The 23158-nt window shown below is 37.9% G+C and overlaps 1 protein-coding gene across 3 annotated transcripts in view; it reads left to right on the forward strand.

The window, feature by feature from the left end:
• PROM1 (prominin 1) overlaps positions 1-23158 on the forward strand; it is a 47859-nt gene that overhangs the window by 19920 nt on the left and 4781 nt on the right. For all 3 annotated transcript variants that reach the window (XM_054391497.1, XM_054391496.1, XM_054391498.1), the window contains 17 exons: positions 3150-3270; positions 6049-6112; positions 8355-8444; positions 9760-9977; positions 10384-10458; positions 10866-10929; positions 12752-12911; positions 14915-15067; positions 15470-15593; positions 16028-16131; positions 16526-16610; positions 17499-17645; positions 17919-17990; positions 20574-20666; positions 21768-21821; positions 22574-22654; positions 22740-22808. In XM_054391497.1, coding sequence (XP_054247472.1) covers positions 3150-3270; positions 6049-6112; positions 8355-8444; positions 9760-9977; positions 10384-10458; positions 10866-10929; positions 12752-12911; positions 14915-15067; positions 15470-15593; positions 16028-16131; positions 16526-16610; positions 17499-17645; positions 17919-17990; positions 20574-20666; positions 21768-21821; positions 22574-22654; positions 22740-22808 — 1774 coding nt within the window. The remainder of the gene's footprint in view (positions 1-3149; positions 3271-6048; positions 6113-8354; positions 8445-9759; positions 9978-10383; positions 10459-10865; positions 10930-12751; positions 12912-14914; positions 15068-15469; positions 15594-16027; positions 16132-16525; positions 16611-17498; positions 17646-17918; positions 17991-20573; positions 20667-21767; positions 21822-22573; positions 22655-22739; positions 22809-23158) is intronic.

A 23158-nucleotide genomic window follows, 5' to 3' on the forward strand; every position in this document is an offset into this window, starting at 1 on the left:
CTAAGTTGGATACTCCTCATTAATCATTACAACAATTAACATTCCAACATTAGCTGGGAGTCTAGGAACAGAGACATACTGTTACATCTTATCTCCTGATTAGCTACAGGCCTAGGCAAACACATGTTTTCCTTGAATCTAATTTTAGCAATTCCTCTACATAGTAAAGGCAAGGAGGTAACATTGGATTTTTAAGACAAAGTACTTTGCATTACCAAATTTAGCACTGGTGATAGAACATGTTCTGGCTCTTGGATAGAAGAACACCATCAGTTTTTTGTCCTTCCAAGGCAGCCTGTAAGTTCTTTCTTGGATGTTACTATGTATGAAGCTAGGGAAAGGAAAGATACTTGATACCTTGGCAAGTATCTCCTGCACGCTTTGTAGAAGACCTCTTGGCTTTGTGAGGTTGGTACTGCCTGTTGTCAGAATCTGGGAATCAACAGTGTCTGAAAGGATCAGTGGAAAAGGTGGTACAGAAATCTCTAGCCTATTACTTTCTTTGTGAAGAAGGTAGCATTCTTCTGATTTGTAAATTTGATCAGAGATTCTATTGTGACTTGAATTTTTCTTGTAAGCACAGCTAAAGGAAAAGCTTTGGTCTGTCCCAAATGCGCCCCACAATGAGACTCTAGTCTTATTTATATCAGTCTGTGAAACGTGATGAGAAATTGAGTGTGGAATATCTGACTGCTGAAGAGATTGTTTAAACAGTTCTCTAATCCATTACAGAAAAGGCATGTCCTTTTTATTCCTGCTTTGACGTTCTCCTTGTTGCTTATTGAATATTGACTCAAGGCTCAGTTACATAATAAATAGATTTTTCCTCTCATGTTTGTTTAATTCCATTCAGAATGTAGTCACAATTTTTCTGAGTGCCTTGTCTGTTTAAAGCATCTCCACTGTCTTGTTTCTTCCCACTCCTCCCATTTAAGAGACTGAGGAGAAAAATGATCATGTTCAAGTTTTAAAAAGTACTGTTTTGTTAGCTTCCAATTGACCTTTCTGCTCTGTGAGCATAACATTGAAAGGACATAAAAACACTGGCTGTTGTTGTGAACTCAGAACCTCAGGGCAATATACCTTTTTATTTTTCCTGTTAGTTTGAGCTGGTTTGTCTTCTGATTTAACAAACAAGCACAAAACACAAACTAAAGTATTTTTCAACAAATTGCCGTCACTTTAGATTGAAAAGAAATAATACATCACATGTGCCCAAAATGAATCCAATTCCTTCTGCTGATGGTGAAAGTCACTCAGTTTCTTGGCATTTTATGCATTTGTAATTCTCGTTCTGTGGGAGTTAGCTGATGATAATGTTTGGTCAAATGTTGGCCATGGTGAAAATAAAGCATTTGCTGTTTGGTTAAGTAACAAAATAAAGGTTTTTGTCCATTCATTAGTGTGTTCTGGGAAGGGAGTTAATAGCCAGTTTTGAAGATATGGCTGTGAAATTTTGGATAGAGATGCAACTTCTGTATGTCAAACTCTCATCCTGTTCTGAATATTTTTAGACACTACAAAAGAATTGCTAGTGAAGCAACCCTAACAGATCAGCACCTGTAGCATATAGTCTTGCCATCTCTTCCTCTACCATGCTTTGAAAACAGACTTTTCCTACCGAGGGTATTTGTCAGAACAAAAGAAATTCTCACAGTTGAGAGCAGTTTTACTGGGAAAAGCCTTTGCATTGTTTGGGAAAGCTAAAGTAGGAAAACCAAAATAAAGGTGAAGGTTTGTTTTTTCAGTCACATCATCAGGGTGTTTGCTCCTGTCTTGCCAGGACATGCAGATCCTGTTATTTTAGGTACCCATTTGCTCTCCTCCATTCATTTCACATTTATGTGGCTGTATTATGGCTTCCTTTGAGCATGCATTCTCTGGAGCAAAAGTTACACTGGCTATATTTTTGTTCCATAGGGAGCCTGATATGGGTTTTCTGAGTCTTGTTTAAATATAGTAGTATTTAGGTCTTCCTGACACTCCAACTCAAAGTTTGACAGTCTGTGAGGAGAGCAGTGTTATTTGTATTAGTGACTGCCTTCTCCTGTCCTTTGGATGTCTGTACTGACCTTTCAAGGCACTGCCCCTCTTGTACAGAGCTGTTGTAGTACAATGCAGAGTAAGAGACTGAGCAAATAAACCATCCAGGAATTGTGTCATGCACCTGGCTGCAGCTTCTAGGCAGAGCTTGCCCATTGGGGATGTATCGCACTGTACTGAGTGGATCTGTGCTGTACCCCAGTTAGATCTGTGGAAAGGCAGTGCTTAACCTATCAAGGGGGACGGTCTGTAGTCAGCCTGCTTTTGAGGCTGTTACCATCCTGGTGGCCGCTCTTGTTTTTTCTGGTGCTTGTCTGAAAGTTTTGCTGTTGTGAATATGAGATGTTTGAAAACAGTCATCCCTCTGTTACACCAAAGCTGAACGAGGACGTAAGGATTGTGTATACTAAGAGAGCTTTTGAAGCCTCTCATGGGATTTTTAATTGCCTTTTTGCTTACTGTTTATGCAGATCTGCCATGCCATAATTAGAGTTTTACAGTGGGGAATGATCAAATAGGAAAAAATCAGCAGCCACTGCTGCCTGGAAGCCTAGCTTTTGTTTTCACATCAGGAAATGCTCATATATTATTTTAGCATTAATAGGGACTATTTATGTGCTTTAAAAAGATCTATGTAAATATGTAAAAAATAGGGCCATCGTGAATAAATGTTGCTGAAGTGTTCAAATGTAAAATATTTCCTTTCACAATTAGCTTATGAGCATTTGCTTGCAGCAGTGCCAAAATTAATGATACCTGTAAAACAGTCTAACATTTCCAAGTCTCACACAATTTACCTAGCCTTTGAACATTCTCTGGCAGTTTCAGAGCTAAATGGATAAGGAGCTGGATGTTGATAACTTCTGAAGACTTTGGGTTAACATTGCTTTTTCCTTTCTTTTTGTGAATTAGCAGTACAATATTGACCCTTGTGGCTAATTCCTCTCCTTTGCTTTGTGGTGGGGCATGTGAGAACGTGTAGTGGGAAAAAGAAATTGTGTAAGTTTATGGAAGTCTTCATTTTGATAATGTTGAGGGGGTTAGTTCTGTTTTGTCAGAATTTACAGCAATAAAGAAATATCTAATATCTGTAATTTTTTTTGTAGTGTTGGAGTGCTCTGTGCATATGCTGCCAACCAGCATTTAACTAATCAAGTCCGAGGAGCAAAGAAATTGGTTAACAGTAATTTCAAAGATCTGAAAATTTTCCTTAACGACACTCCAGTGGTAAAGAATTTTTTCTTTATGGGGAACAAGGATGGGAGGGAAGGGGTGTAAGTAAAAAATACTGCAGAAAATGATTGTGTCTTTCTATTTGGCAAAAATTACACCTGCCGTATTTTGTTTGTTCTGTGAGTGTCAGCCTCATGAAGTAGAATAAATGATACAAGGTAAGACATTTTCACACAGTGGGAAATGTTTAGGAGTTATCCTGATGGATCAACATTCTTTGAGCAACTCTTGGGCTGTATTCCTGGAGTATGCTTTGATGAGGCTTATAGGTCTGTTTTCTCCTACTGAACTAGTGTAGATTGCTAGCAGGACATGGATAATTTGTAAAAATATCATTTTTAAAGGAATGAGTCTAGAAAGCGAAAAAAAAAAAAAAAAAGACACTACATGACAACTTGCATACCTTGTTGCTCTATTTTTCCTCTATTTTGGACTTCGTAGCTCAGTCCCAGAGCATCAATAGCTTCTTCTCCAGAATTTTTCTTTAAACCCCTGTCATACTATGCCATACTGATCAGGGAAGTGTCTTTATTCTTAAAAAAAAAAAAAAATCCTTAGGATCCCCAAAGCAGTCCTCTGCATATCTTTTCTGCACTGAAAGAGAAAAATAGATGCTAGTAAGGAAGACTTGGAAGCTTTCCCATGTACAAATTTCAACTATTTATGGGTTAGGAGAAAAATAATAGCCCAACAGTCCTGTTGCCTTGACTTTCGTTAATTTATCTGTTCTATGTGACTGCTAACTCAGAACTAGGTGGAATTCACAAAGTTACACAGGATCCACACGTGGTAGCATCCCAGTCACAGTAACTCAGTGCTGTTTTTCTACTGATCATACTGTATGAGAACTGGAGATGTCTGGGGGAATGCCATTGAATGTTTCCATGTCTGGAATTGTTCTGATCTAGTGGAAAGTGTCCCTGCCCATGGCAGGGGGGTTGGAACTAGGTGATCCTTGAGGTCCCTTCCAACCCTGACGATTCTGTGATTCTGTTTGCATGTGTTCTCATGGCAGTGTGGGGGTGGGGATGTATGGCAGGAAGTGGAGGTCCTAGCAGAAATCTCTGCTGAAACAGAATGCCCTTTGTCAGGCTGGAGCTTACTGGAGTCTCAGAAGGGTGTCATCCAGTTGCATCAGAAGCTGCTAGGCTGCTCTTCACAGCATGCTGAGTGCCAACAATTGTTGGAGTAGAAAATCTGTTACCTAGAAGTAACCATTCTGATAGGGGGGGAGAACAACAAACAACAACAACAAAACACTAGCTAAAAAATGAATAAAAACATCTGAATTCTTGAATTCGAAAGTGGCAAGATTGGAACATCTGCACCAAGGATTTCTCAAAGTCTCACTTAGGTAGTAGGTTTTTAGTTTATATGCAGGATTAATTTTTTCTTTTTTAGACTTGATGATGCTTAATGATTCAGTTATCAGATATCTCTTCCAAATCATTTTATCAAACAAGTACATGACCATCACAATCACACATTCATCTGTAAAAAGTTCTTGAGGACAGGAGAAAGCACTTCAGCTTCTTGATAAAGTTGTAGAATCTAACTGCTTGGCTATAGAGCTCTGAAATCTGAACTGCTGTCCTTGAGTTGTCAGCATGAGGTGTACAGCATGTAAGAGGATTTGCAGAAAGAAGTCACGTGAAAAGTTAATGTCACAGAAGATTTTCAGGCTGTGAGTCCTGAGCCATAACACTCTTAGCTATGCAGAATCACCTTTTGTCTCCTTGGAGGCAGTGCAGAACCTACAGCCCTGAAAATTTTATTCCTTAGGATAGTTGAGGAAGACAAACAAAACAAAAATATACCTTCAGCCTTCTTAATAAGAAATGCTCAAATTTTGTTCTTTTATTTTTTTTTTTTTTAGAAGGAGCTCTGCCTCATGCTTTGTCATTTAATTACATCCACTGCTGTATGATCAATAGGTTGTTTTGAAGGGTGGGGGTTTGCCTGCTATTTTTTTCTTTACTCCATGGAAAGTTTGAGACTGCACACTGCATTTGAGTCACATTTGAAATTGGAAACCCATTTGTTAACTTATACATGGCTTTCACTCATCTGGGCCAGGAGTCATAACACATTATTTTAAACATGCAGAAATCAGGGGAGATTATTGAATGTCTTTTCAAAACTAGTATAGTAAGATTTCCACTTGGGATGGTTCTTTGATAGCCCTTTTTTCCAAAATTAGGATCTAGGTTTGCTGTTCTGTGTGGTTACAGTGTCTTAGTAGGGCTCAAGCTGTGCTTGAGGCAAAAGCCCCTGGTGCAGGGAAAGCCATCTGCACTAAGAGCAGATCCTTTCAGCAAGAGAACCTCTGAGAGGCTGCCCAGATACAAGCCAGCCTGTTCGTGAATTGCTTCAAAGTTACTAACGCATCAACTTGTTGCATGTCTCCTTGTAAAAGAACAACTAATGCCTCTAGAGTGTTAAATAACAGAGATGATGTGCAAAACTTTATTAGCCTGACTGACTTGAAGCCACAGTTCCTGCTACTTAACACTTAAGCAGCATCATTTACCCCAAAGATGTTCCGATTAAACATTTTTTTTTTTTTTTTACTCCCAGTTCAGCTAAGCAATATTTTTAAAATACTTAGTTAACAGAAAACAGTAGAAACACAGGATTTGGGGGTTTCACCAAGATTTTGATTGTTCCAAAGTGGCAGTTTGACTCATTGTTTAGAAGCACTGTAAGCATTACTTATTTTTTTGTTTTTCTTTTTCCCAATTATTTTAATAGTTTTTTCCATCATCTTTTCAGCAAATTGATTATTTGGTGAGCCAGTACAACACAACTAAGGATAAAGCACTCTCTGACCTAAATAGTGAGTATTTTGGTTTAAAGGGGGCTAGTGATGTATATTTAAATACTTCAGTAAGATGGTGTAGATAGCTCATAATGCAAAGTCAAACTTTATTTAGGAGAACATGGTTTTCAATAAGTGCTGCTCAGTGGTAAATGAGACTAAAACCTAAAATTCTTTCTATACAAAATATCCCAGAGCTGGTGTAATGCATATTGTTTCCTGAAATAAAAGTTCTTTGGCTTATTGCAGAAGCAATGTAATAAACTCACATTTTGTGTTCCTTTTTATGGCTAAATAAGCACTAGTACTTAATGCTTTGTTTAGAGTGTTATTTCTCAGTTTTTAACTGTGGAGCTAAATGTCAAGAAACAGAGATACTTGTGTTTTGATGGTTCCAGAGGGTGAGAGGTCTCTGCACTTTTTCATTTTTGTTGTTATACTGTTGTCTTCTACTCAGCTAGAAGTTGTGAGGTATAAGCTTATCTTCTTTCCAAAGCTGCTTTGACATATGTGCCATTTTGGAAGGAGCAGTTGAAGAGCAGGAGATAAAACCTGAAGTGCAGCAATTTCCCCTTCAGCATAGTTCCAAAGCAAGGTGTTGCCTTTTAAAGCTCTCAGTAAACAGAAGCAACCAAACCACTGATGTTTTACAGTAATTCAAGCATCACTTTCCAAAACTGCCAATAATAGAAAGGGCTGGCTGTAGTTGGTGCAGATTAGAACTTAAGATGCATCATTAGCAGGTGTTAATAAATGTCTACAGGCCTGCATTTTAGAAGTGAAATACAGAAATACCACTATCTGTTTTAAATAGGATGGTTGATGGAATCAAACCACTTACAAATTGGTTTATCATGCCCTGGATCTATGCTTATGTCTAGGTCTTAAATGTATTTTAAAGATACTTTTCAATGCAACTAGCTTGGCGTACCCTGAGGTTGTGCCTTGTCTAGGTGAGGCTACTAAAGCACATTGAATGTGCAAAAGTATCAGGGGTCTGCCTGCTTAATTCAAGCCAGGAATACTTTGGTCTAAAGTAAGTGTGTCATCTTGAAGTCAATAATAATCATTTGACATCTGCATTTTGAGTAGCTTGTAGCATCACAGGCACTCCAACCCAAAATTTCAAATTAAGTATTTAGTTGTTCTCAATGCCAGTTTAATTGGTTAGATAACAAGAACCTAGCTGGATCTGTGGTGAGAGTGCTCATCAGTAAATGAGGCTGCTTTTATTTTCTTGAAATAGCAGAATTAAGTGTGTGACACCTAGGGACAAAGGATTTCATTGTAAAGGAATTGACAGTAGCATAAACCTCAAGAGGAATGTAGATGAGTTCAGTTTGCCTACCATAAGGAAATGCTGAGAAGTGTTTTCTGCTTAATAAAAACTCTCATGCCAAGGCAGACATGACAGTGCTGACAGCAGTGGATGCTCCTGTACTGTGCAGTATTCCCATCTCACAAAGAGTGAAAAAGCGCAAAGCAGTTTACTGTGGTCTGGAAACAGAGGGGACTCAGTGAGTGCCCGGTGGATATGTTACATTCAGGTGCTTCCTCAAACTCTGCTCAGCATTGTCAGTCTTCTTGCTGACTTAAGCCTCATTTCTGTTTGTGGGTTTGGAGGTGGGGAGGGCAGTGAGGAAGCATGAAGGCTGCACTGTAAGCACCAGAGCTGAAAGCACTGTATGAGGGAGCAGGGACTGGAGATGTGTGTGTGCTTAACACACTTAAGGGATTTCAGCAGAGATGACTGGCAAATCTGGGGTGTGGGTCACCTTGACATTGCTGGGTACATGAGGAACAGGACAAAGGAAAAGAATCCATTTTCTAGTGTATTTTGCGTTATAGCATGTAGTCAGAAACACCATGAAGTTCCTGTCTAGATGTTGAACCTCTTTACAATAGATTGTGAGGAAAGAAAAAAACCTGCTTGCAAGAAAATAGTAAATGCAATGAAATACATTTCTGCAGTTTGTTGAAATGTTCTGTGTCTTTACATATACAGCTAGTGAATATTCTTCCCCTCTATTTTGATTTACTGTTTTCATTTGTAGGCCTTTAGCTAAAGGACAACTGTGTTCCTGCCTTATCTTCTGCCACTAAACTCTGACTGTCAGACCTTAGAGAAATTTTAGTAATATATGTATACTTCATTAAGAAAGAGTGACAACATCTATACTAAGAGGTAGTTTAAACTGAACTAGTGTGTAATAGTTGTGGGTGGTTTGTTTTGTTACATTTTTATCTTTCCATACTGCAGATGTTGGACCTTTGCTTGGAATTAGAGTTCAGGAACAGCTGGGGAAAGAAGTACGTCCTGCACTTGATGCAGCTCTGACAATGGCAGGAGGTAAAGATGTACATACAGTTGTATTAATGTCCCGTTGCTATGGTAAGACAGGCATCATCCTTCTAGTGCACAGCATGGGATGGCTTTATGCAGTACCATGATTCAACTAAACTTTTTCTGTGTGCTGTGAAGTTTCTTTTCAACTGAGGATTTCATAAATTTTAAGGTTTATAAATATATTTAAAAACTCAATCAGAATTTATGTACTGTTGTTGATACCTAGTTTCAGCAGTCATTGAAGATAGATGAAATCCCAGTTCCCTGCTCCAGGTGGTTGTCCTGTTCTATTGGATATAAGGGAGACACGGAAAATTGTGCCTTAAGAGCTGCCCATAGGACTCTGCAGGTTAATCTTTGACAGGCCAGGGGAGGAGTGTACAATGGGTGTGTACTATACACTGCCAAGACTGTTATGAGAGTGCTAAATATCATATCTTCATTATATCTTTGGATTTAGCATTGCTCATACTTAGTTCTCTCTCCCTTTAAAGAAAATATTTGTTTTCTATTTAAGGCTTTTTTCAGGAGTCTGGTACAGTTTGTAGAGCAAAGGGAAAGGCATTCATGAACTTGAGTCAGTTCGCTTTTTTTTTTAACCCACAAGTTCTTTCTCATTCACTCGTCATCATTCTCCTCTTTTGCTTTATTTCTCTTCTTTGTCTTGAAGTCAAAGTGGAAAGGGCTATCAAAGGTAAAAAATGTGATAAAACCTTGTGTAGTGTGAAGTGCACTTCATTTTTGTAATGTGTCTTTAGTTGTCTGTGTGGTTTTATGTCCACTAAACAACTGTTCAGTGTTTTGTTGGGTTTTATGTTTTGGTTTGTGATTGGGCTGAAACCTAAAGCCACAGACAGTGTTGGCCACTCCTTAATATTTGATGGTAAAACATGATCTTCGCCTTTCATCTTGCAGCTACATAATTTGTGAGTTGGATTATAAACAAAATACTGAAAATACAGTTTTGTGGGCATTATGTTTTCTTCTGGTTTCTCATGACCAAGTGTTCAAGTTCTTTACTGAAATCACTGGATAAGGAGAGGTAAGGGAAAGGACAGAAAAGAGTAATTTGCAAAGTGGATAGAATCTCAATAAAAGTAACCTGAGCTCATTCATTTGTTAGTAGGAAAACATAAGGTATATATTTTTGTGTAATAAATATGTTTTCTGTGGTAGAGAGTTTTTCTGAGAGAGAGGCAGTGTTGAGTCAGCGTTAAGAATATCACAGCATTTACACGTGTGAACTTTCTCCCTATGTCTGTACCTGTGCACTGCTTTCTAACTAAAGCTTTTTAAACAAAACATCTTGTCCTTGCAGCCATCAGAGAAACAAAGGAAGCACTCGAGAATGTGAGTGTCTCTGTAGAGGTTTTGCAGGAGGGAACAGAGAGGCTTCATGCAAACTTGTCAGATGTTAAGATGCATCTAAACAACACCCTCAGTGATGCTGCGTGCTCTGCAGCTCAGGCTGCCTCAACTTGCGATATCATCAGAAATTCCTTGAATCAACTGAACATCAATGCCAATTTTAGTGGGGTAAGAGAATGTATTTCAGACTCTTACAGTGTGATTGCCTTGAATATGCCTAGTGGTATTTCTGCAACTTAATGGCTTGGTGTGTGCTGTCACTGGTGAGATGTGACCTTCACTTATTCCGTGTTTCTGGGTAATTCCACTGTTTTCACCTATTGTGTAGAGGAGGGTAAAATGTGTCAAGCAACTGTATTGCAGTGCTGCTCTGGGCAGTGACGTAATCTGCCTTCCCAAAGATGCTGAGGTTAAGCTTTGCTTTTGTACAGCAAAGGTTTCATAAATGCACTAGGAAGATTCTACTGCAAATCATCTTTCTGCTTTCTTTACCTGTTCTTCTACCTTTGAAGTATTTCATAACGTCACAAGCCTACTGTTTTGATGTGACTCAAGAATGCTTTTTTTTTCCTAGCTGCCAGGAGTGAGTTCACAGCTTGCCAAGATCAATGATGTCCTTAAAACAGACCTTTCCAGTCTGGTTCAAAAGGTACGTTTCTTGACAAGCTTGTAAACTCTTAACAAACAACCTGAGATACTTGCATATCGCTGCTTTCCCTTTGGCTTTCTCAAGCACAATTCTCTTCTTCCTGCCTGATCGTGCCTCATGGTGGATATTCCATTATTTGGTCAAGATTTAATATTTGAAGGCATGAATGTAGTACTTTATATCCCTGGGATACTACAGATCAAAAATGTATTGCTAATTATCTGCCTGAAAGAGCAATCCTTAAAAACAAAGGCAGAAGCATGGATCTACTAGCATCCTCTGTTTTTTGTCATATTACCATTCTGTTTTAGCATGTGTATACTTTTACTCCTTGTATAAAAGGAAACTAATTTCATGTGATTTGGCAATGAGAAACTTACTGTAAATTCTCCAACTTTCATTCTTAGGGTTATGCAGCATTTAATGATACTCCAGACTTGGTGGTAAATCAAACCAGAAACATTTTATCAGGTAAGGACAAACTATCTTTTCACATTTGATTATTTAGTGTTGCTGGTTTTACATCACTTACTGATATTTTTGTTCTATCAATAAGAGGTTCTTTTGGGCTAAAGATTCATTCAAAATAAAAATGTGAAACTTAACACTTTTAAAAAATTCAGTGCCACAAACCCCCTTCAAATGTAGAAAGCAACTGTGTTTTAATAAGAATTCAAAACTAAACCTTAAAAATGGACTGTATGTTTTTTTTTCTGGAGGAGTTTTGTTTGTTAGACTTCTTGCTGCTCAAGTAATGAGAACTCTTGGTATCCCAACTTGTACACTGACACTTTATCTGGTTGAAAAGCTTATTTTCCTTGACCAATGTGTCTGTGATGTATTTAGGAGTGTGATGTTAAAAAACCTGAACCTGCCTCCTGCTGTATTAAAATGTAGTGGATGACAAAAGGGAGGTAAAAGTATATTTAAGGATATTTAAATGTTTGTCTGAATCGTTTTGTTACTTGGGCTTTACACTGTTACTCTTCGGCAGTACTTGGACACCTGACATTTGAATAAAATGTAGCATAGTGGATGTACACTAATCTGTTTTAATTTTTGTTCTTTCATTGTGGACCTGTGCTGCATATATAAACAGCTGTTCCTTGTAAGTTTGTTTGGTTTGGGGGTTGGCTTTGTTTTGTTTTGCTTTTTCCTCCTGGCCAAAACAGAACACTAAGTATACAAGCATAGCAGACTATGTGAACTTGTCTAAAACAAGCCAGGTTTCTATAATTTGTGGTAGCTTTTCATTAGGAAAGCTAGTATACATGTACTCATTTTTGTATCTGTTGATGCACATAAACAGACAAACCATCATAATTTATCTATTTGTAAATTTTTATAAAAACTGAGATTGAGTTACACAGTAAATAAATTAAGAACAAGCAAACAAAACCAAACAACAGCAAGAGAGTTTACTAGAACAAAGTAGTATTTATTTGCAATCTTTTAAAATAAGGGTGTTTGGTACCTGATTGAATTTTAAAGAGTAAGTATCAAAAACTGCCAAAACCTTGTCCAGTTGCTGTTTGGGAAAGAGAAAGTTGTTGCCTGCTACCCAATAGCAACCTATATACATCCTCCAATTTCAAGTTGTGTTCCAAATGGAAAGAAGGGGAAGAGTAAAGAGAAGCTGCCTTTTATGGATAAGCAATATGTATAATAACTGAGTGAACCATGTGTGTGTGTATCTAAACAGTGTGTCTAAACTGTAAGGAGAGGGTAGCACAGTTGTTGATAATTTGAGTGGGGAAAAATGGCTTAATTGATCATTATCTCAGGAGTGTTGCTAACTAATTGGAATGAATTTAAGTAATCTTTTTAAATAAGATTGGAAAGAACTAATATAGATTTTCAATATAGACAGTCTCAATTTTTTCAGTGTTGTATTCCCAAGTGATGGAGTTTAAATAGATTTTGATCTTTGTAAACTTAGTGACTAATTGTCTTGCTTCAGCGTTGCCGTTTGCAGTGCTGCATGACAGGCAAGATTTAAGCTGCCTAGATAAAAAGTGACACATTCATTATAATGAAAGGAAAGAGAGAGCTCTGGCTAGACATCTACATCTTTCATCATTAAACTGAATGCTAAAAATAGTGTGCATTTAAAAATGCCATTGTGTTACTTTGAAGCTCAGTGTTTTTGTTGCCTGCTTGTCTTTTCCTCACACTTGTCTTCATGGCTTGCTTGTTATGTGTGGCAAATGGCTTAATAGCATTTTGTAATGCATACATGAAATGTAAATTTCTTCTGTGAATCTGTAACTGTGCAATATGTTTATACTTTCAGATATCAAAAATGTGCTGGAATCCATTGGTTCAAACATCAGTACGTTCACAAAAGCGCTCCCTGTTCAGGAGGTTTTAGCAGATCTGACAGTGCATCTTACACAGAGTGAAGCGTACGTTCAAAATTATTTTCCACTAGTGGAGCAGTATGATTTCTACAGGTATGTACGGGAAGTAAGGCTGCAGTGAAGTGCTACCTGTTGCTAATACTTTGTATTCATGTTCTGTCAAGGCCATTAAACTATTAATGATGATCACAGTGAAACAAAGATGCTATGAGGCAATTGTTTGTTTCTAGCACTTGGGTAAAAGCTAAAACTGCCTCTAATCAAGAGCTGGGTGGTGTTCCACTGCAGAGCCAGAGGTAGTTTCTACACTGTAGGCCTTTAGGTCTTTTTCAGGAAGGATAGATGTAAGTAAATGTCAAAGATGAAGGAACAGATTGTGTCACAGTGCTAGAATGACTTCTTATTTAGGGTTTCTTTGAGTTGCAGGCAAGTTGAGAGAGCAGAGGACTGGAGAGGCCTTGAAGCAGATCCCTTTTTATTGCACCCTTTCAACCACAGAGAAGGAGTAGCAGAGATTCTGCTTTGTGCCTTGTAAATGTTTGCACACCCACTGGTTTCTACTGATGTCCTTGTGAAAACATGGCTTGATTCTGCCTTGAGAAAAACATACTATTCCTAAACATACTAATGTGTGACTCCTATAATTAATAATCTCATTCTGAAGAAAAAAAGCTTTTCATAATTTACCATTTAACTTTGTCTAGATTTTGTCATTTCAGTCAAGCTCATCAAGTTCTCCTTACATTTTGACACTTCAGTTGGTCCTGTAATCAATAATTAATTGCTTCTGTCTGTGTGTCATGTTCTGGAGCAGTGAAACTGATTAAGTGTGCTAACAGCTTTAGCACCATGATAAATAAAAGTTAGCAAAAGAATGAACTTTAAAAACCTCAATTACCCTACTCTGAGCTCATTCCTTATCTGATAGTTTGTGGTGAGCCTTCAATTGACAAAGTATCAATATTTTCTTGGAAACTCAGACTGCATTTAATCAAATAAACATTGTTTCATTCTGCAATAGTATGCCTATGTTAGTCTTACATTTAGATTCAAAAAGTGGAGAAATATCTACATGGAACTTTAAATGCTGGCTCTTACCAAGCTTAACGCACTGGTACTTCAAATAGAAATGAAACTAAGCCTGTTACTTGTCCAAATTATTTTCTGTCCATCTCTTTTCTTAATTACAGGTACATTGTTTGTAGTCTTTAATAAGCATTCTTTTGTGAATGTGCCTGGGGCAGCTTTAATGTGCCCCCTTCTCTTTTGATTGAGTGTATTCAGTATGATATTTCCTTTTCCTGATGTTTCTGGGTCCTGGCTTCTTTCTACAAAATTACAGGAAGGAGAAAAGGGAACTTAAGAAATATAAGGAAAAGAGAGGATGAAAAGGAAAAGGAAGAGCAGAGGGGAATTATGAAAGTCTGAAAGGCTAGAACAAAGTATAAAATGTGTGAATAAATAGATGTGCTGCAAGGATGTAGGCAGATAGAACTGTTATGTGATTTACTTAATTAAAGTGAAAGTTTGGTTCCTATTCAGGATCTTCTCTTTCCTGTTCAAGTTCTATTAACTGCTCCATACAGTGAAAGCATCCCAGCACAAACACACAGAGCCTAGGTTTTGAAAGTAGCCTTACACAAAATTGTTTACAAGGAGAAGCCTAACACTCCTGTTAGAGGTAGTAAGCTTTACAGTAAGAGCAGTTACGTGCTTTGTGACCGATGGCCAGTCTATATTCATAAATTTCTCCATTGCTTCTTGAATAAATTGTTGTTTAAGCACATGCCTCCTCGGAATCATTGTTTATTGTGCTTGGATCACTTGGACTCTTCAGTACAGCCCACCTGCAGTACCTGGAGTTGGGAACACCTTGTTCCTGTGATTATTTCTCAGCTTCTCAGTCTGTAATCCAAAAGTGGTGTTCTGGCCCAAAATACTTGCCTAGTGTAGGAAAATAATTTTTTTTTTTTTAACTGCTCAAACAGAAGCATGAGTGTGCCAGTTGGGAATGTGGTGCTGCCTGATGTATTCTGCAGGTCTCCAGTGTGTTCTTTGCATGCTAATAGCCAAGCTCTTTGGCTTTTATTCCTTAGGTGGCTGGGTTGTCTCATTCTGTGCTGCATGGTGGTCCTCATTCTGGTCTTTTATTATCTTGGATTGCTATGTGGCACCTGTGGTTATGATAAACATGCTTCTCCAACAACCAGAGGCTGCATCTCCAACACTGGGGGAAACTTTCTAATGGCGTAAGTTTCACTTCCTGGTGAAAAATGAGACAAAATTATCTGCAGGAGGGTTTTTTTTGTTGGTTTTGAAGGATATATGTATGAAATGAAATTGTTCTGTTACCTGTGTATATGTGCTGGGGGAAAAAACGTAGAACAAACATAAATACTGATCTCATGAAATTTTAAAGGGAAGATTGTATTCATTTAAGGCTCTGTCATTCTCTTAAGAGTTTGTACACCAAATGAGGGTGTGACTGTTCTGGTTGCAATGTAGCTGAAGACTTTACAGGGCTGAAACATGTTTCAGAGAGCAAGAAGATATTTCAGCTACCTACCAGTTTTCATATCTCTTATTGCTGCTAACTATTGGCTTAGCTGTTCTTAAAAGACAAAAACTTATTCAACTTACTTCTTTTTTAGTGGTGTTGGATTCAGTTTCCTCTTTTCCTGGATCTTGATGATTGTAGTGGTGCTCACTTTCATCACTGGTGGAAATGTACAAAAACTTATCTGTGAGCCCTTTGAAGATAAAACTTTATTCAAGGTGAGGTTGTTCAAGTCATTAAATAACTGATAGAATCCTCATGATTCCCAGTGGTCTTGTCAGTTGTGTATGGTGGATTTTTGGGTTTTTGTTGTTGTTTTATGGGACACTTCAGGTTAGTTTTCTTCTGATTTTAGTTTCCCCTTACACTCTGAATGGAGACATTCATCCTTTCTTGATTTAGTCTGCTTTGCAGTGTAAGTGCTGCATGCCTGTCTTCCTTTAGAGATAAATCTTTCCATGATTTATGACTTCTTGGCGACTTGGTGCTTTAATACTCACTTTCTGCACCAGGTTGTATTTGTTGGTTTGCTTCTGTCTCCATTCATGGGTGATAAGCTTAGATGTGGATACATGTCAAAAGACTGGATATGAGTAAATTCATGAGCTGAAAACGTTGAGTTATAGTAATGCTGTTGAATTTTGCCTTCTAGGTTTTGGATACTCCCTACTTACTAAATCAACACTGGAGAAACTATCTCTCTGGCATCCTGTTTAAAAATCCCAATATTAACTTGACTTTTGAAAAAGTATACAGGTACTGAAGTTATAATCAAGGTTTGATACATATATTGATTTTGTGTTATCCTACCTGTTTCATATTTCAAGCATATGTGCAAATCTCCCATGTTCCAGAAGACATTTTGATTTTTCCAGTGAATCCCTAGAAAAAGCAATTTCTCCTATATGTGAGTTATTGGGCATAGTGTAATGTTGTATAACAACACTAGTTGAGCTCTTTGGTAAAACATTTGCATCTTTGAGAGCAGCAGAAACTATTAATTACTTGCTATGTCAAAAAACACAGCCAGAACTCTTCTTTTTCAAAGGACTGATTTTCTTATGATATGAACGATACTGTTAGATCATTCTCTTAACACTTGATCCTCGGGGTGCTTTTTAAGCTCATGCATCTATTTTTATTTTTATAGTGATTGCAAGGAAAACAAAGGAATTTATACTTCCCTTCATCTAGAACACTTATTCAATATCAATGAATTTTTAAATATTAGTATGGTAAGTAAAGAAAGTATGTGTGACTGGATCATCATTTTTGAAGGCTGGAGAGATGTTTGCTCTTAAACACGGTACAGAATGTCTTGAGTTTCATGGGATTTTGGGCTTTATGTACAACACACCCTGCAAGGAGACAAGATCATGTTCTGTTCTGCCAGGCACTGTGTACACACTTAAGACATATAGTCCCTACCCCCAGGTGTCATCAAATTAAAATCAACAGCGAAGATTAATAAAGAGAGAAAGTGTTTTGAGTTTCAGCAACAGATGAGTGGTAGAGGGTGGGAAGTCAGTCAAGTTGCCGCATTCTTCATCTATTGCTTTACAGCTTGTGCAAGACAGGAAACATTTTAGATTTATGTGCAGTGCAGGAAAATCTAATTGAGGTAGCAATATGCAGGTCATAAGTCACCACTAAGCATATTTAGAGGAGTGTCATCCAGTCCTGTGGCCAATACACCTGAGATACTGAATTCTCTAGGTTTGCTTGATTAGGCCCAGAGGTAGAACTTAAAATTTCCAAGAGTAACATTTTCTGGAGAGGACAGAGAATTCTGCTTTATCTCAGTCTCCTTGTAGGAAGAATTAACATCTATTCAGAGGAGCCTCCATGAAATGCAATGAAAGGCAAGTAATTAATTGCTGTGGAGATACATAGGTGGTTTAGAACATGGCATAGCTAGCCTGTGGATACTGCAGGGAAAAATGCTACCTAGTGGATTATATCCAAACTAATTGAATTAGGCTGATGTCAGCAAAAATCAATGCGTGCTTCTTCATGGAAATGATGAGTCAATAAAAAGAAGATGCTTGGGCAGGAGTGGAGGCTACAGAGGAATATGCACTGGGTGCAAACTACTTTGCTGGTTTATTTTGTTTCCTTCTCAGTATACAGAAGATGTAGCACTTAAAATTGAACATATTCAGATAAACCTCAGCAAAATCATTCTGCTGGATGAAATGGGGAAGGAGAATCTCCTGAATTTCAGCTCTTCAGGAATAGAAGGGTTGAACTTTGCAGCATATTTGACAGAGGTGAGATTGTGGTGAATGAGAGACATGACTGAAACAAAGCATACAATGAAATGTTTCTTTAACAATGGACAAAACAGAGAGCTGCCTGGTTTTGTGGGAAAGGGCATGCTTTTGAGAATGACAGAACTCAGAGCAAAAAGCACCTTGGAGGTTAAAGTCAATAAACATTTAAAGAAATAAAGGGTACTCAAAGTAGGTGGTGTGAAGTACAATCTGTATATGCAATAACAATATACTCTTTTTTCATTCCTCACTGTTTACATCTTGTTCCAGATCAATAAAAGCGTTACCAAGGTTGATCTTCTGTCATTTGCTAATGACTTGGAAGCAAGAGCAGACCAGCTGGTAAGTTTATTTCATTATAATAATAATCTATAAAATGTGTTATTTATAGGCCATGTAAGTATAAATCCAGAGCCAAGTGTTTAGGCTTCCTGTGGGAGAATTCTATGCTTCAGACACTATATATGATGCATTGTCACATAAGGAAAGACTTTTAAAGCCAATGTTGCATATAAGCAGCATTCAACTATTGCTGATTTATATGCTAACTGATGTACAATTTCTGCTTTGAAGTTGTAATTTTTTAAGTTCTACTGTTTGTCTAAGAAGTGAAGGGAATACTCCATTTCCTGCTCTGCTGTCTACATTTTAGTTGTACCAGCTGGAAGAAAAATTGGTTAGATCGTAATGGTAAAGATGAGCTGAATTGATTTTTCTTGAGGTCAGAGGGCAGAAGATTTTGCAGTTAGCAATAAAATTAATACTGTGGCAGCTCATAAGGGGTGTAATGAGAACTGTGGCTGCATTGTGGAAGGACTGCACAAAAGAAATCCTTTCTACTCTGAAGGGCTTTTTGAATGCAGACACATGGACAATGGTCAGAGGGTATAGCTACAGCATTGCCCACAAATGAATCAGCAGAGTGACACAGCTATGTTAACAGTGGATATTCAGTTGGTGTGTTTGTGTGCATGTCAAGGTCACTTTTTTTTTTTTTTTTTTTTTTCAAAATAAGAGGCATGGTTTGGACACTGGCCCAAGACAGTTGGAGAAAGTTTTGCTGCACATGTACCATGATGGCTTGGATAACTAAGGGGCACAGAGAGAAGGCTGTGCTGTTTGGGAGGGTGTCAGATATTCAACCCTCCTGCTGGAAGAGGAGGGCTTCAGCAGAGGCTCCTGGTGTGCTTACTCCAGCCTTTTCATAATTTGATCACACCTGCTGCTTTTGGGGTTCTTTTTCTGCCACATGTGCACTCATGGCAAAGTTGAGATGCTCATGGGGTTTTTGTGCTTAGTGCCTTCTGCAAGTACCAGGTGAGCTGCACATTGCCTGTGTATTCACATGGGTTGTCTGCTAACTAGGAAAGAATCTTTGGCCACACCTCACTTCCATTTTCAGTTTTCAGTGTGCCATTTTGGAAATTGTATGGGTGGGAAGTTTTTGCTGTTGTTTCAGGGCTGTTCTCTAAGTGAAAGCTGAAGTTGTTCAAACGTGTTGAAAAATTAAAATTACATGTTTGCCTGTGTAATAAGTTCTGTACTCTGAGATGTCTGTTTGAGGTATATTCTGCATAGCTCCGTAAAAATATATTGTCCTGCTAGATTTGAGTTTTCCTTATTTTTTGTAACAGAACCTGAAGGAAGCATTAGAACTGAGAATAGATCAGGCAGAATTCTCTTTTATATAAAAAAAAAAGCGAGATTAAATGTGTGCACTGTCACAGTGTACATTTGATTTCTTCCTGTGATGCCTCTTAATTTATAAAATATCTTTGGAAGCCAGTATTAATTTGGAAACAATCTAACTTTTCAATACACCATATTGTGGGGCTTTTGGGGTTTTGTTTAGGGAATTTTTTGGTTGTTGTTTTAGATGTTTTGTGATCACACTTATTGTGAGTGGTAAGACTGAAAGTTTACAAGAACAGTGAATTAACTGATAACCTGAGGAGTTTTGGGCTTTATAGTTTGCATTTTCTGCACCTTACACAAAATGGAACGTATGTTTTTACACTTTAATAAGCAAATGGAATAAAACTTGCATCAAACCTAGGGATCAGGGTATGAAGGAGAGAGCAGTATCACCAGGAGTTGCCAGGTAAGTGAATTCAGCTTGTCAGCACAGGAGATGAAGCATCCTGAAGCTGCTCAGTGACTGTTCACAGGAAGCAAACATATTTCTGAGCCATTGTTAGCTCCTAAACTGGAGCTAGCAGTGTATATTCAGTGTGTATGCAAGAAGCCAAGAGATTTTGTCACCAGAAGGAGGCAGAAAAGAAATGTATTTTTGAGAGTAAAATTGGATTTTACAGTGTTTCTCAACAAGTATGAGCTCCAGACAGGCATTCACACTTGAAAGTTAGGGCACAAACTTGCAACTTCTGATTAAAGGGCAGGAACTGCAAACATGAAAAATTGCCTTTGCAGATGCCCTTCCAAGTTGCTGGCTGAAAACACTGAAACTTCTGTGCCCCTCTGAGAGCAGGGCATGCCTCAGGGTGATGTCCACAGTGCCCACATGAAAGGCCAGTACCCACTACTAGGAGATGTTCATCACAGCTGGATACAGTGCTGCAAGGTTCCAGCAATGATGTCTGGCCTGTGGCAAGTGAGAGGAGGGTGTACTTCTTCTTCAATATGTGAAATGACTTAGTGCACCATGTGACAATTCAGTTAAATATGTGCTTATAATATGACAGCCAGAAAAGCAGTATAATCTTTTGGTTGCTGAGGTCTGAATTATTGATACGGTGATTTCCACACACACCACCACCCGCCACCTTGTACTGAGGAATTCAATTTGCCATGTTATCATCAGCTGTTCTGCAGTGGATGAGTATAATGTGCAACTTTTATTGCTTTTTGCTTTGTTGGAAAGCTTGGAGACTGCTGAACAATTCTGTATAATTGCATTTTTTGCAGCCAAAAGGAGCACTGGAAAATGCCTTAAAAGGACATGCAAACAACATTCGAATGATCCACAACCAGCAAGTCGTTCCCCTAGAGCAAGCTATGGTAAAATATTAAAGCAATGTTAAAACGTATTTGCAAAATCACTTAAATACAGTTTGGAAAGCTGGACTTAAACTATTAGATAAGCACAGATTGCATTTGTGTTGTCACTGAGGAATAATCTGGTTAGAATATGTGCTTAATAAATAGTTTTCCTATTTATAATACTAGTACTCAACAATACTGTCTAAACCCATGACCTTTTTTTTCCCCATTTTCCCTGTGTTTGTTTGTGCTTATTTATGAATAAAGGAAGATGCAGAGGAGAACTTTACAAAATTCTAAGCTTAAATCACTCATTTTCTTTTTTGCTTAGCATTTGCCTGCAGTAGTAAAAGCAGTTAGCACTTTCACACTTTATTTCTTGAAGCTAGCAGTCACTTCCCAGTATTGGAATTGGCAATTCCTGGCAGTATTATTTGGAGCCAAAGGAAAATCTTTTTTTTTACCGATTCTATAAAAGATGTGAAAGGGATTCTTCTGCCTGGTTGTGCCAGGCACTGATTTGTGTAGTGTCAGGCTGTGAGTCTCATACATGCAAGGTTTTCCTTTTTCTGCTACATAACATGGACGCTTGTAGTTCATACAGTATTTCTGCCCCTATAAAAGCCTCCTTGTGGAAAAAGCATGAAGTCGTCTTCTCCATTCTGATTCTGTGCTGTTCTTTCTTAATTAACGCCTAATTATTCTCATTTCTTTTTCCTTTTACAAAACTGACTGTCAAGAAATATGTTAAAGCTAGGGTAAGTGCTTTTTGCCTGCAAAAATTGCAAAGTATAGAATACTCTGAACATTTGGTTCTGATTTTAAACTGTTCTCTCTTCCCTCCAATTAAATCTCAGTCAGTTTATTGCTACTGACTTTAGTTAAATCCAAAGTCTTCCATTACACAATTCATAACTATGTAGTGCAGTTTGTGAAATCCTGATTCAGTAATTAAAACCACAGTATTTTAGGTTTAGTATGATTGTTGTTGCTGTATATAGCATGGTATGTTGTATTAGAAAAAAATAATCTAGAAAAGATCAAAGTATATATAAATGTTAAAACAGGTGGGCTTTTACCTGTGGTAATGACTTGAATCTCTCTCCTCCGTTCTAATAGAGCACTTTAAATCAGAGCATTAGGTTACTGAAGCGGACATCATCTGAACTGATAGTAAGCTTTTCTTTCTGGCAACAGAAACATTTTTATGTGTTTTTAATCCATCCAGCACACATGCAGGGTGTATATTTTCAGTACAGCTTGTTTCTAGCTGTTCTGTTATTGGAAGAGACGTAATGCATTGAGGTAGTAACAGGGACTTAAGATACCTCTTCTGTACAGCTTTTACTACCCTGGCTTTCCCTTCCTTACGGAGGAAAACGTAATGAAGAAACAAGTGGTTGGGCTGTTTTTTGAAGCATGAGTTGTAAAATCAAAATGGTTCTAAATATTGTGTTAGTCATATTCCGAAAAGTGTAGTAGGTTTTTCTAGAATCCTTGAATGCAGCACTTTTCGGGGGACAACCAAGAAACAAAACGCAAAACACAAGTGAGAAAAGACTTTCGATTCCTATTCTTAACCACTTCTTGTCCAATGTGCAATTCCCAGTAGGGCATGTTTCTTTAGCATTGTATAGAATGCTTTGGGTGGGAGGGGACCTTTAAAAGTCATCTTGCATTGACAAGAGACATTTATAACAGGATCAGGTTGCTCAGCCCATCCAACCTGACCTTGAATGTTTGTAGGGATGGGGCATTCACCACCTCTCCAGGCAACCTGGGCCAGTATTTTACTACCCTCTAGAATTTTGAGAGGACAGTGAGGCTCGTTTATCCAGAGAATAGGTTCCCAACGGTGGCTGCAGAGCCACTATAACCTCCTGCAAGGCATTTATTTCTATTAAACACTGCCTCTTCTTCTCCAGGTTAAGGTGAAAAATGTCATTAGTGCTGTTAATGCTGCCCAGCTTCTCATAAATAACAATGCTTCTCTAGTTATTGTCCAGGTAAGCTGTATTTGATTAAAAGATAAAATACCATGAATTATGGTGTCATGGAGACAGAAGTTCAATTACTTTTGTCTGTTTCTAGGAGACAAAAAAGTACATGGATACCATAGTTGGCTACTTCGAACAGTATGTTGAATGGGTCAAGGAGTCGGTAAGGTGCCTTTACCTCACTGAGTGAAGCTGAATGTGAAAAAAGCAACAAACACTACAATAAAACCTTAATAAAAATGTTACTTTATAGTATGTTTTCATATCTTCTGTTTGTAAGGTATTTGTACTTATTATGAAGGGGAAAACCTGTCTTCTATAAATACTTCTGCTGTTTGAAGTAGAATAGAAATGATGAGTTGTGTTGATGGGAATAAAATGCAAATTTAACATCATTTTTCCAGGGCTAGCCTGAAATCTATTTGTGGTATACCGCACTGTGCCTGACCCTGCTTAGTTCAAATTCATGTCATTATAATCTTGTTTTAATTTTCTTTCTTCAGATGCAGCCTT

Source organism: Indicator indicator, chromosome 23, assembly GCF_027791375.1.
Source record: "Indicator indicator isolate 239-I01 chromosome 23, UM_Iind_1.1, whole genome shotgun sequence".
NCBI classification, from domain to species: Eukaryota; Metazoa; Chordata; class Aves; order Piciformes; family Indicatoridae; genus Indicator; species Indicator indicator.